The 12880-nt window shown below is 46.3% G+C and overlaps 1 protein-coding gene across 4 annotated transcripts in view; it reads right to left on the bottom strand.

Moving 5' to 3' along the window:
* Positions 1 to 12880, bottom strand: part of plxnb3 (plexin B3) — a 226970-nt gene that overhangs the window by 49953 nt on the left and 164137 nt on the right. For all 4 annotated transcript variants that reach the window (XR_011671515.1, XM_071373333.1, XM_071373331.1 and 1 more), the window contains exons 13-15: positions 12758 to 12848; positions 5904 to 6076; positions 378 to 529 (exon numbers count right to left, since the gene is read on the bottom strand). Coding sequence is in view for 3 of the 4 variants with exons in the window: in XM_071373333.1 (XP_071229434.1) it covers positions 378 to 529; positions 5904 to 6076; positions 12758 to 12848 (416 nt within the window). In the remaining variant the exon portion in view is untranslated. The remainder of the gene's footprint in view (positions 1 to 377; positions 530 to 5903; positions 6077 to 12757; positions 12849 to 12880) is intronic.

The following is a 12880-nucleotide window of genomic DNA, read 5'->3' as shown; positions in this document are numbered from 1 at the left end:
GGCTCTCCAACCCTGTTCCTGGAGAGCTACCCTCCTGTAAGTTTTCATTTCTATCCCAGTTGTAGATTCAGCTTTTCAACCAGCTAATTATTAGAATCAGGTGAACTAGATTAGGGTTGGAGCGAAAACCTACAGGATGGTGGCGCTCCAGGAACAGGATTGGAAAGCTCTGATCATAAAGGAAACAAACAGAGACATGCAATGCCCACAAAATGCCACCTTCTGGTTCGGATATTTTAACAAGACTGAGTGGGTGACGACTTCAAGGTCTTCGTTGTGTGAACACAAAAGGAGATGGACTGCAGACACTCTGTTCAGAGGTGCTAAGTGCTGTCGGCAGGAAAACGTTAGACAATCCTCCCCCCTTGTGTTATTACCTGGTAGAGATGAGGTATCCATGGGGCTGAGGCAGACAGCTGACCCCAGCTACGGTCACCCCTCCCTGGATGTCCTGGTACTGCATCCCCAGGTTAGAACCATGGATGGTCACCAGCACACCCCCTTCCACCGGACCACTCACTGGCTGGATCTGACAGGGACAGAGAGGGGTTTTAAATTGATCTGATAGGGACAGAGAGGGGTTTAAATTGATCTGATAGGGACAGAGAGGCGTTTAAATTGATCTGATAGGGACAGAGAGGGGTTTAAATTGATCTGATAGGGACAGAGAGGGGTTTACATTGATTTGACAAGGACAGGGACAGAGAGGGGTTTACATTGTTCTGACAGGGACAGAGAGGGGTTTACATTGATCTGACAAGGACAGGGACAGAGAGGGGTTTACATTGATCTGACAGGGACAGAGAGGGGTTTACATTGATCTGACAGGGACAGGGACAGAGAGGGGTTTAACTTGATCTGATAGGGACAGAGAGGGGTTTATATTGATCTGATAGGGACAGAGAGGGGTTTACATTGATCTGACAGGGACAGAGAGGGGTTTACATTGATCTGACAGGGACAGAGAGGGGTTTACATTGATCTGACAGGGACAGAGAGGGGTTTACATTGATCTGACAGGGACAGGGACAGAGAGGGGTTTAACTTGATCTGATAGGGACAGAGAGGGGTTTACATTGATCTGACAGGGACAGAGAGGGGTTTAACTTGATCTGATAGGGACAGGGACAGAGAGGGGTTTAACTTGATCTGACAGGGACAGGGACAGAGAGGGGTTTAACTTGATCTGATAGGGACAGGGACAGAGAGGGGTTTAACTTGATCTGACAGGGACAGAGAGGGGTTTAAATTGATCTGACAGGGACAGGGACAGAGAGGGGTTTAACTTGATCTGACAGGGACAGGGACAGAGAGGGGTTTAACTTGATCTGATAGGGACAGGGACAGAGAGGGGTTTAACTTGATCTGACAGGGACAGGGACAGAGAGGGGTTTAAATTGATCTGACAGGGACAGGGACAGAGAGCGGTTTAAATTGATCTGATAGGGACAGAGAGGGGTTTAACTTGATCTGATAGGGACAGGGACAGAGAGCGGTTTAAATTGATCTGATAGGGACAGGGACAGAGAGGGGTTTAAATTGATCTGATAGGGACAGGGACAGAGAGGGGTTTAAATTGATCTGACAGGGACAGGGACAGAGAGCGGTTTAAATTGATCTGATAGGGACAGGGACAGAGAGGGGTTTAACTTGATCTGATAGGGACAGGGACAGAGAGCGGTTTAAATTGATCTGATAGGGACAGGGACAGAGAGGGGTTTAAATTGATCTGATAGGGACAGGGACAGAGGGGTTTAACTTGATCTGATAGGGACGGGGACAGAAAGCGGTTTAAATTGATCTGATAGGGACAGGGACAGAGAGGGGTTTAACTTGATCTGATAGGGACGGGGACAGAGAGGGGTTTAACTTGATCTGATAGGGACAGGGACAGAGAGGGGTTTAACTTGATCTGATAGGGACGGGGACAGAAAGCGGTTTAAATTGATCTGATAGGGACAGGGACAGAGAGGGGTTTAACTTGATCTGATAGGGACGGGGACAGAGAGGGGTTTAACTTGATCTGATAGGGACAGGGACAGAGAGGGGTTTAAATTGATCTGATAGGGACAGGGACAGAGAGGGGTTTAAATTGATCTGATAGGGACAGGGACAGAGAGGGGTTTAACTTGATCTGATAGGGACAGGGACAGAGAGGGGTTTAACTTGATCTGATAGGGACAGAGAGGGGTTTAAATTGATCTGATAGGGACAGTGAGGGGTTTAAATTGATCTGATAGGGACAGAGAGGGGTTTAAATTGATCTGATAGGGACAGAGAGGGGTTTACATTGATCTGACAAGGACAGGGACAGAGAGGGGTTTACATTGATCTGACAAGGACAGGGACAGAGAGGGGTTTACATTGATCTGACAAGGACAGGGACAGAGAGGGGTTTACATTGATCTGACAGGGACAGAGAGGGGTTTACATTGATCTGACAGGGACAGGGACAGAGAGGGGTTTAACTTGATCTGATAGGGACAGAGAGGGGTTTACATTGATCTGACAGGGACAGAGAGGGGTTTAACTTGATCTGATAGGGACAGGGACAGAGAGGGGTTTAACTTGATCTGACAGGGACAGGGACAGAGAGGGGTTTAACTTGATCTGATAGGGACAGGGACAGAGAGGGGTTTAACTTGATCTGACAGGGACAGAGAGGGGTTTAAATTGATCTGACAGGGACAGGGACAGAGAGGGGTTTAACTTGATCTGATAGGGACAGGGACAGAGAGCGGTTTAAATTGATCTGATAGGGACAGGGACAGAGAGGGGTTTAAATTGATCTGACAGGGACAGGGACAGAGAGCGGTTTAAATTGATCTGATAGGGACAGGGACAGAGAGGGGTTTAACTTGATCTGATAGGGACAGGGACAGAGAGCGGTTTAAATTGATCTGACAGGGACAGGGACAGAGAGGGGTTTAAATGGATCTGATAGGGACAGGGACAGAGAGGGGTTTAACTTGATCTGATAGGGACGGGGACAGAAAGCGGTTTAAATTGATCTGATAGGGACAGGGACAGAGAGGGGTTTAACTTGATCTGATAGGGACGGGGACAGAGAGGGGTTTAACTTGATCTGATAGGGACAGGGACAGAGAGGGGTTTAAATTGATCTGATAGGGACAGGGACAGAGAGTGGTTTAAATTGATCTGATAGGGACAGGGACAGAGAGGGGTTTAACTTGATCTGATAGGGACAGGGACAGAGAGGGGTTTAACTTGATCTGATAGGGACAGGGACAGAGAGGGGTTTAAATTGATCTGACAGGGACAGAGAGGGGTTTAAATTGATCTGATAGGGACAGAGAGGGGTTTAAATTGATCTGATAGGGACAGAGAGGAGTTAAAATTGATCTGATAGGGACAGGGACAGAGAGGGGTTTAAATTGATCTGACAGGGACAGAGAGGGGTTTAAATTGATCTGATAGGGACAGGGACAGAGAGGGGTTAAAATTGATCTGATAGGGACAGGGACAGATAGGGGTTTAAATTGATCTGATAGGGACAGAGAGGGGTTTAAATTGATCTGATAGGGACAGAGAGGGGTTTAAATTGATCTGACAGGGACAGAGAGGGGTTTAAATTGATCTGATAGGGACAGAGAGGGGTTTAAATTGATCTGACAGGGACAGAGAGCGGTTTAAATTTATCTGATAGGGACAGGGACAGAGAGGGGTTTAAATGGATCTGATAGGGACAGGGACAGAGAGGGGTTTAAATTGATCTGATAGGGACAGAGAGGGGTTTAAATTGATCTGACAGGGACAGAGAGGGGTTTAAATTGATCTGACAGGGACAGAGAGGGGTTTAAATTGATCTGATAGGGACAGAGAGGGGTTTAAATTGATCTGACAGGGACAGAAAGGGGTTTAAATTGATCTGACAGGGACAGAGAGCGGTTTAAATTGATCTGATAGGGACAGGGACAAAGAGGGGCTTAAATGGATCTGATAGGGACAGGGACAGAGAGGGGTTTAAATGGATCTGATAGGGACAGGGACAGAGAGGGGTTTAAATTGATCTGACAGGGACAGGGACAGAGAGGGGTTTAAATTGATCTGATAGGGACAGGGACAAAGAGGGGTTTAAATTGATCTGACAGGGACAGGGACAGAGAGGGGTTTAAATTGATCTGATAGGGACAGAGAGGGGTTTATATGACCACATCCTGGTCATATTACCACATCCTATAGTCACATCCTGGTCATATTAACACATCCTGGTCATATTACCACATCCTATAGTCACATCCTGGTCATATTAACACATCCTATAGTCACATCCTGGTCATATTAACACATCCTATATTCACATCCTGGTCATATTAACACATCCTATAGTCACATCCTGGTCATATTAACACATCCTATATTCACATCCTGGTCATATTAACACATCCTATAGTCACATCCTGGTCATATTAACACATCCTATAGTCACATCCTGGTCATATTAACACATCCTATAGTCACATCCTGGTCATATTAACACATCCTATATTCACATCCTGGTCATATTAACACATCCTATAGTCACACCCTGGTCATATTAACACATCCTATAGTCACATCCTGGTCATATTAACACATCCTATAGTCACATCCTGGTCATATTAACACATCCTATATTCACATCCTGGTCATATTAACACATCCTAAAGTCACATTTCTAGAATGCATTTGGTCCAGTACATTTCTAGAATCGCATCTTGGGTCACAGTAACATATTCTAGAATCGCATTCTGGGTCACAGTAACATATTCTAGAATCGCATCTTGGGTCATAGTAACATATTCTAGAATCGCATCTTGGTCACAGTAACATATTCTATGTTCACATCCTGGTCATATTGGCGCATCCTAAAGTCACATTTCTAGAATGCATTTGGTCCAGTACATTTCTAGAATGCATTTGGGTCCAGTACATTTCTAGAATGCATTTGGGTCCAGTACATTTCTAGAATGCATTTGGGTCCAGTACATTTCTAGAATGCATTTGGGTCCAGTACATTTCTAGAATGCATTTGGGTCCAGTACATTTCTAGAATGCATTTGGTCCAGTACATTTCTAGAATGCATTTGGGTCCAGTACATTTCTAGAATGCATTTGGGTCCAGTACATTTCTAGAATGCATTTGGTCCAGTACATTTCTAGAATGCATTTGGGTCCAGTACATTTCTAGAACGCATTTGGTCCAGTACATTTCTAGAACGCATTTGGTCCAGTACATTTCTAGAATGCATTTGGGTCCAGTACATTTCTAGAATGCATTTGGGTCCAGTACATTTCTAGAATGCATTTGGTCCAGTACATTTCTAGAATGCATTTGGGTCCAGTACATTTCTAGAATGCATTTGGTCCAGTACATTTCTAGAACGCATTTGGTCCAGTACATTTCTAGAACGCATTTGGTCCAGTACATTTCTAGAATGCATTTGGGTCCAGTACATTTCTAGAATGCATTTGGTCCAGTACATTTCTAGAACGCATTTGGTCCAGTACATTTCTAGAACGCATTTGGTCCAGTACATTTCTAGAATGCATTTGGGTCCAGTACATTTCTAGAATGCATTTGGTCCAGTACATTTCTAGAATGCATTTGGTCCAGTACATTTCTAGAATGCATTTGGGTCCAGTACATTTCTAGAATGCATTTGGTCCAGTACATTTCTAGAATGCATTTGGGTCCAGTACATTTCTAGAATGCATTTGGTCCAGTACATTTATCAAATGTCCAATAATTTAAACTCTTGCAGGTCAGTTGTTCAGCGCCACATTTCCTAGGGGTCAGTCCCTAATGGAAAAGCTGCTGTGTGTAATTAACCTACCTGTATGATCTGAGGAGGGGGGCAGGTGTCGGCGGGTCCAGGTGAGCTGGTGTGTATGGAACCTACCTGTATGATCTGAGGAGGGGGGCAGGCGTCGGCGGGTCCAGGTGAGCTGGTACAGGACAGGTGGTAAACACAGCCAGGTGACTCTCCTCCACACCAGACACAGCCGTACTCTGACGACACCGCTCTGCACTGGCTACAGTCAGACTGGCCCACTGAACAGTCATACAGCTGCACTGTGGGACAACACAACACAACTGGTCATATAGCTGCACTGTGGGACAACACAACTGGTCATACAGCTGCACTGTGGGACAACACAACTGGTCATATAGCTGCACTGTGGGACAACACAACACAACTGGTCATATAGCTGCACTGTGGGACAACACAACTGGTCATACAGCTGCACTGTGGGACAACACAACACAACTGGTCATATAGCTGCACTGTGGGACAACACAACACAACTGGTCATATAGCTGCACTGTGGGACAACACAACTGGTCATATAGCGTCACTGTGGGACAACACAACACAACTGGTCATATAGCTGCACTGTGGGACAACACAACTGGTCATATAGCGTCACTGTGGGACAACACAACTGGTCATATAGCTGCACTGTGGGACAACACAACACAACTGGTCATATAGCTGCACTGTGGGACAACACAACACAACTGGTCATATAGCTGCACAACACAACTGGTCATATAGCTGCACTGTGGGACAACACAACTGGTCATATAGCTGCACTGTGGGACAACACAACACAACTGGTCATATAGCTGCACTGTGGGACAACACAACACAACTGGTCATATAGCTGCACAACACAACTGGTCATATAGCTGCACTGTGGGACAACACAACACAACTGGTCATATAGCTGCACTGTGGGACAACACAACACAACTGGTCATATAGCTGCACTGTGGGACAACACAACTGGTCATATAGCTGCACTGTGGGACAACACAACACAACTGGTCATATAGCTGCACTGTGGGACAACACAACACAACTGGTCATATAGCTGCACTGTGGGACAACACAACTGGTCATATAGCTGCACTGTGGGACAACACAACACAACTGGTCATATAGCTGCACTGTGAGACAACACAACTGGTCATATAGCTGCACTGTGGGACAACACAACACAACTGGTCATATAGCTGCACTGTGAGACAACACAACACAACTGGTCATATAGCTGCACTGTGAGACAACACAACTGGTCATATAGCTGCACTGTGGGACAACACAACACAACTGGTCATATAGCTGCACTGTGGGACAACACAACACAACTGGTCATATAGCTGCACTGTGGGACAACACAACTGGTCATACAGCTGCACTGTGGGACAACACAACTGGTCATATAGCTGCACTGTGGGACAACACAACACAACTGGTCATATAGCTGCACTGTGGGACAACACAACTGGTCATACAGCTGCACTGTGGGACAACACAACACAACTGGTCATATAGCTGCACTGTGGGACAACACAACACAACTGGTCATATAGCTGCACTGTGGGACAACACAACTGGTCATATAGCGTCACTGTGGGACAACACAACACAACTGGTCATATAGCTGCACTGTGGGACAACACAACTGGTCATATAGCGTCACTGTGGGACAACACAACTGGTCATATAGCTGCACTGTGGGACAACACAACACAACTGGTCATATAGCTGCACTGTGGGACAACACAACACAACTGGTCATATAGCTGCACTGTGAGACAACACAACACAACTGGTCATATAGCTGCACTGTGGGACAACACAACTGGTCATATAGCTGCACTGTGGGACAACACAACACAACTGGTCATATAGCTGCACTGTGGGACAACACAACACAACTGGTCATATAGCTGCACAACACAACTGGTCATATAGCTGCACTGTGGGACAACACAACACAACTGGTCATATAGCTGCACTGTGGGACAACACAACACAACTGGTCATATAGCTGCACTGTGGGACAACACAACTGGTCATATAGCTGCACTGTGGGACAACACAACACAACTGGTCATATAGCTGCACTGTGGGACAACACAACACAACTGGTCATATAGCTGCACTGTGGGACAACACAACTGGTCATATAGCTGCACTGTGGGACAACACAACACAACTGGTCATATAGCTGCACTGTGAGACAACACAACTGGTCATATAGCTGCACTGTGGGACAACACAACACAACTGGTCATATAGCTGCACTGTGAGACAACACAACACAACTGGTCATATAGCTGCACTGTGAGACAACACAACTGGTCATATAGCTGCACTGTGGGACAACACAACACAACTGGTCATATAGCTGCACTGTGGGACAACACAACACAACTGGTCATATAGCTGCACTGTGAGACAACACAACTGGTCATATAGCTGCACTGTGGGACAACACAACTGGTCATATAGCTGCACTGTGGGACAACACAACACAACTGGTCATATAGCTGCACTGTGAGACAACACAACTGGTCATATAGCTGCACTGTGGGACAACACAACTGGTCATATAGCTGCACTGTGGGACAACACAACTGGTCATATAGCTGCACTGTGAGACAACACAACTGGTCATATAGCTGCACTGTGGGACAACACAACTGGTCATATAGCTGCACTGTGGGACAACACAACTGGTCATATAGCTGCACTGTGAGACAACACAACTGGTCATATAGCTGCACTGTGGGACAACACAACTGGTCATATAGCTGCACTGTGAGACAACACAACTGGTCATATAGCTGCACTGTGGGACAACACAACTGGTCATATAGCTGCACTGTGGGACAACACAACTGGTCATATAGCTGCACTGTGAGACAACACAACTGGTCATATAGCTGCACTGTGGGACAACACAACTGGTCATATAGCTGCACTGTGAGACAACACAACTGGTCATACAGCTGCACTGTGGGACAACACAACTGGTCATATAGCTGCACTGTGGGACAACACAACACAACTGGTCATATAGCTGCACTGTGGGACAACACAACACAACTGGTCATATAGCTGCACTGTGGGACAACACAACTGGTCATATAGCTGCACTGTGGGACAACACAACACAACTGGTCATATAGCTGCACTGTGAGACAACACAACTGGTCATATAGCTGCACTGTGGGACAACACAACTGGTCATATAGCTGCACTGTGGGACAACACAACACAACTGGTCATATAGCTGCACTGTGGGACAACACAACTGGTCATATAGCTGCACTGTGGGACAACACAACACAACTGGTCATATAGCTGCACTGTGGGACAACACAACACAACTGGTCATATAGCTGCACTGTGGGACAACACAACTGGTCATATAGCTGCACTGTGGGACAACACAACTGGTCATATAGCTGCACTGTGGGACAACACAACACAACTGGTCATATAGCTGCACTGTGAGACAACACAACTGGTCATATAGCTGCACTGTGGGACAACACAACTGGTCATATAGCTGCACTGTGGGACAACACAACACAACTGGTCATATAGCTGCACTGTGGGACAACACAACTGGTCATATAGCTGCACTGTGGGACAACACAACTGGTCATATAGCTGCACTGTGGGACAACACAACACAACTGGTCATATAGCTGCACTGTGAGACAACACAACTGGTCATATAGCTGCACTGTGGGACAACACAACACAACTGGTCATATAGCTGCACTGTGAGACAACACAACACAACTGGTCATATAGCTGCACTGTGGGACAACACAACACAACTGGTCATATAGCTGCACTGTGAGACAACACAACACAACTGGTCATATAGCTGCACTGTGGGACAACACAACTGGTCATATAGCTGCACTGTGGGACAACACAACACAACTGGTCATATAGCTGCACTGTGGGACAACACAACTGGTCATATAGCTGCACTGTGGGACAACACAACACAACTGGTCATATAGCTGCACTGTGGGACAACACAACTGGTCATATAGCTGCACTGTGAGACAACACAACTGGTCATATAGCTGCACTGTGGGACAACACAACTGGTCATACAGCTGCACTGTGGGACAACACAACTGGTCATATAGCGTCACTGTGGGACAACACAACTGGTCATATAGCTGCACTGTGGGACAACACAACTGGTCATACAGCTGCACTGTGGGACAACACAACACAACTGGTCATATAGCTGCACTGTGGGACAACACAACTGGTCATATAGCTGCACTGTGGGACAACACAACACAACTGGTCATATAGCTGCACTGTGGGACAACACAACTGGTCATATAGCTGCACTGTGGGACAACACAACTGGTCATATAGCTGCACTGTGGGACAACACAACACAACTGGTCATATAGCTGCACTGTGGGACAACACAACTGGTCATACAGCTGCACTGTGGGACAACACAACACAACTGGTCATATAGCTGCACTGTGGGACAACACAACTGGTCATACAGCTGCACTGTGGGACAACACAACACAACTGGTCATATAGCTGCACTGTGAGACAACACAACTGGTCATATAGCTGCACTGTGGGACAACACAACTGGTCATATAGCTGCACTGTGGGACAACACAACACAACTGGTCATATAGCTGCACTGTGAGACAACACAACTGGTCATATAGCTGCACTGTGAGACAACACAACTGGTCATATAGCTGCACTGTGAGACAACACAACTGGTCATATAGCTGCACTGTGGGACAACACAACTGGTCATACAGCTGCACTGTGGGACAACACAACACAACTGGTCATATAGCTGCACTGTGGGACAACACAACTGGTCATATAGCTGCACTGTGGGACAACACAACTGGTCATATAGCTGCACTGTGGGACAACACAACACAACTGGTCATATAGCTGCACTGTGAGACAACACAACACAACTGGTCATATAGCTGCACTGTGGGACAACACAACACAACTGGTCATATAGCTGCACTGTGGGACAACACAACTGGTCATATAGCTGCACTGTGGGACAACACAACACAACTGGTCATATAGCTGCACTGTGGGACAACACAACTGGTCATACAGCTGCACTGTGGGACAACACAACACAACTGGTCATATAGCTGCACTGTGAGACAACACAACACAACTGGTCATACAGCTGCACTGTGGGACAACACAACACAACTGGTCATATAGCTGCACTGTGGGACAACACAACACAACTGGTCATATAGCTGCACTGTGGGACAACACAACACAACTGGTCATATAGCTGCACTGTGGGACAACACAACACAACTGGTCATATAGCTGCACTGTGAGACAACACAACACAACTGGTCATATAGCTGCACTGTGGGACAACACAACTGGTCATATAGCTGCACTGTGGGACAACACAACACAACTGGTCATATAGCTGCACTGTGAGACAACACAACTGGTCATATAGCTGCACTGTGGGACAACACAACTGGTCATATAGCTGCACTGTGAGACAACACAACACAACTGGTCATACAGCTGCACTGTGGGACAACACAACTGGTCATATAGCTGCACTGTGAGACAACACAACTGGTCATATAGCTGCACTGTGGGACAACACAACACAACTGGTCATATAGCTGCACTGTGGGACAACACAACTGGTCATATAGCTGCACTGTGAGACAACACAACACAACTGGTCATACAGCTGCACTGTGGGACAACACAACACAACTGGTCATACAGCTGCACTGTGGGACAACACAACACAACTGGTCATACAGCTGCACTGTGGGACAACACAACTGGTCATATAGCTGCACTGTGAGACAACACAACTGAAAAACCCTAACCTTAACCCCTAACCTTAACCCTTAAGCCTAACCTTAACCCTTAAGCCTAACCTTAACCCTTAAGCCTAACCATAACCCCTAACCTTAACCCCTAACCCTAACCTTAACCCCTAACCTTAACCCCTAACCTTAACCCCTAACCTTAACCCCTAACCTTAACCCCTAACCTTAACCCCTTACCTTAACCCCTTACCCTAACCTTAACCCCTAACCTTAACCCCTTACCCTAACCTTAACCCCTAACCCTAACCTTAACCCCTAACCCTAACCTTAACCTCTAACCTTAACCCCTAACCTTAACCCCTAACCTTAACCCCTAACCTTAACCCCTAACCTTAACCCCTAACCTTAACCCCTACCCCTAACCCCTAACCTTAACCCATAACCCTAACCTTAACCCCTAACCTTAACCTTAAACCCAAACCTTAACCTTAAACCCTAACCTTAACCCCTAACCCCAACCTTAACCCCTAACCTTAACCCCTAACCCCAACCTTAACCCTAACCGTAACCCCTAACCCTAACCTTAACCTCTAACCTTAACCCCTAATCTAACCTAACCCCTAACCTTAACCCTAACCCCTAACCTTAACCTTAAACCCAAACCTTAACCTTAACCCCTAACCTTAACCCCTTACCCTAACCTTAATCCCTTACCCTTACCCTAACCTTAACCCCTTACCCTAACCTTAACCCCTAACCTTAACCCCTAACCTTAACCCCTAACCCCTAACCTTAACCTTAACCCCTAACCTTAACCCCTAACCTTAACCCCTAACCTTAACCCATAACCCTAACCCCTAACCTTAACCCCTTACCCTAACCTTAACCCCTTACCCTAACCTTAACCCCTTACCCTAACCTTAACCCTTTACCCTAACCTTAACCCCTAACCTTAAGCCCTAACCCTAACCTTAACCCCTAACTTTAACCCCTAACCTTAGGGGTTAAGGCAGGACGACAGAAGTGAATATACTGAATACAAAATACTTACGTCTGAGATTGGGTGCAGAGTCGATGTGAATATACTGAATACAGAAGACTTACGTCTGAGATTGGGTGCAGAGTCGATGTGATGGGAGCCTCTCCGTAGATAGATGGGAGCAGAATATTCCAACTGTTTTACTGGGTACTGGAACTGGAGGAGGAGGGGAGAGAAGAGAGAGGAGA

The sequence above is a fragment of the Salvelinus alpinus genome, chromosome 28, assembly GCF_045679555.1.
Source record: "Salvelinus alpinus chromosome 28, SLU_Salpinus.1, whole genome shotgun sequence".
Classification (NCBI taxonomy): Eukaryota; Metazoa; Chordata; class Actinopteri; order Salmoniformes; family Salmonidae; genus Salvelinus; species Salvelinus alpinus.
This window is presented reverse-complemented; position numbering and strand designations above follow the sequence as displayed.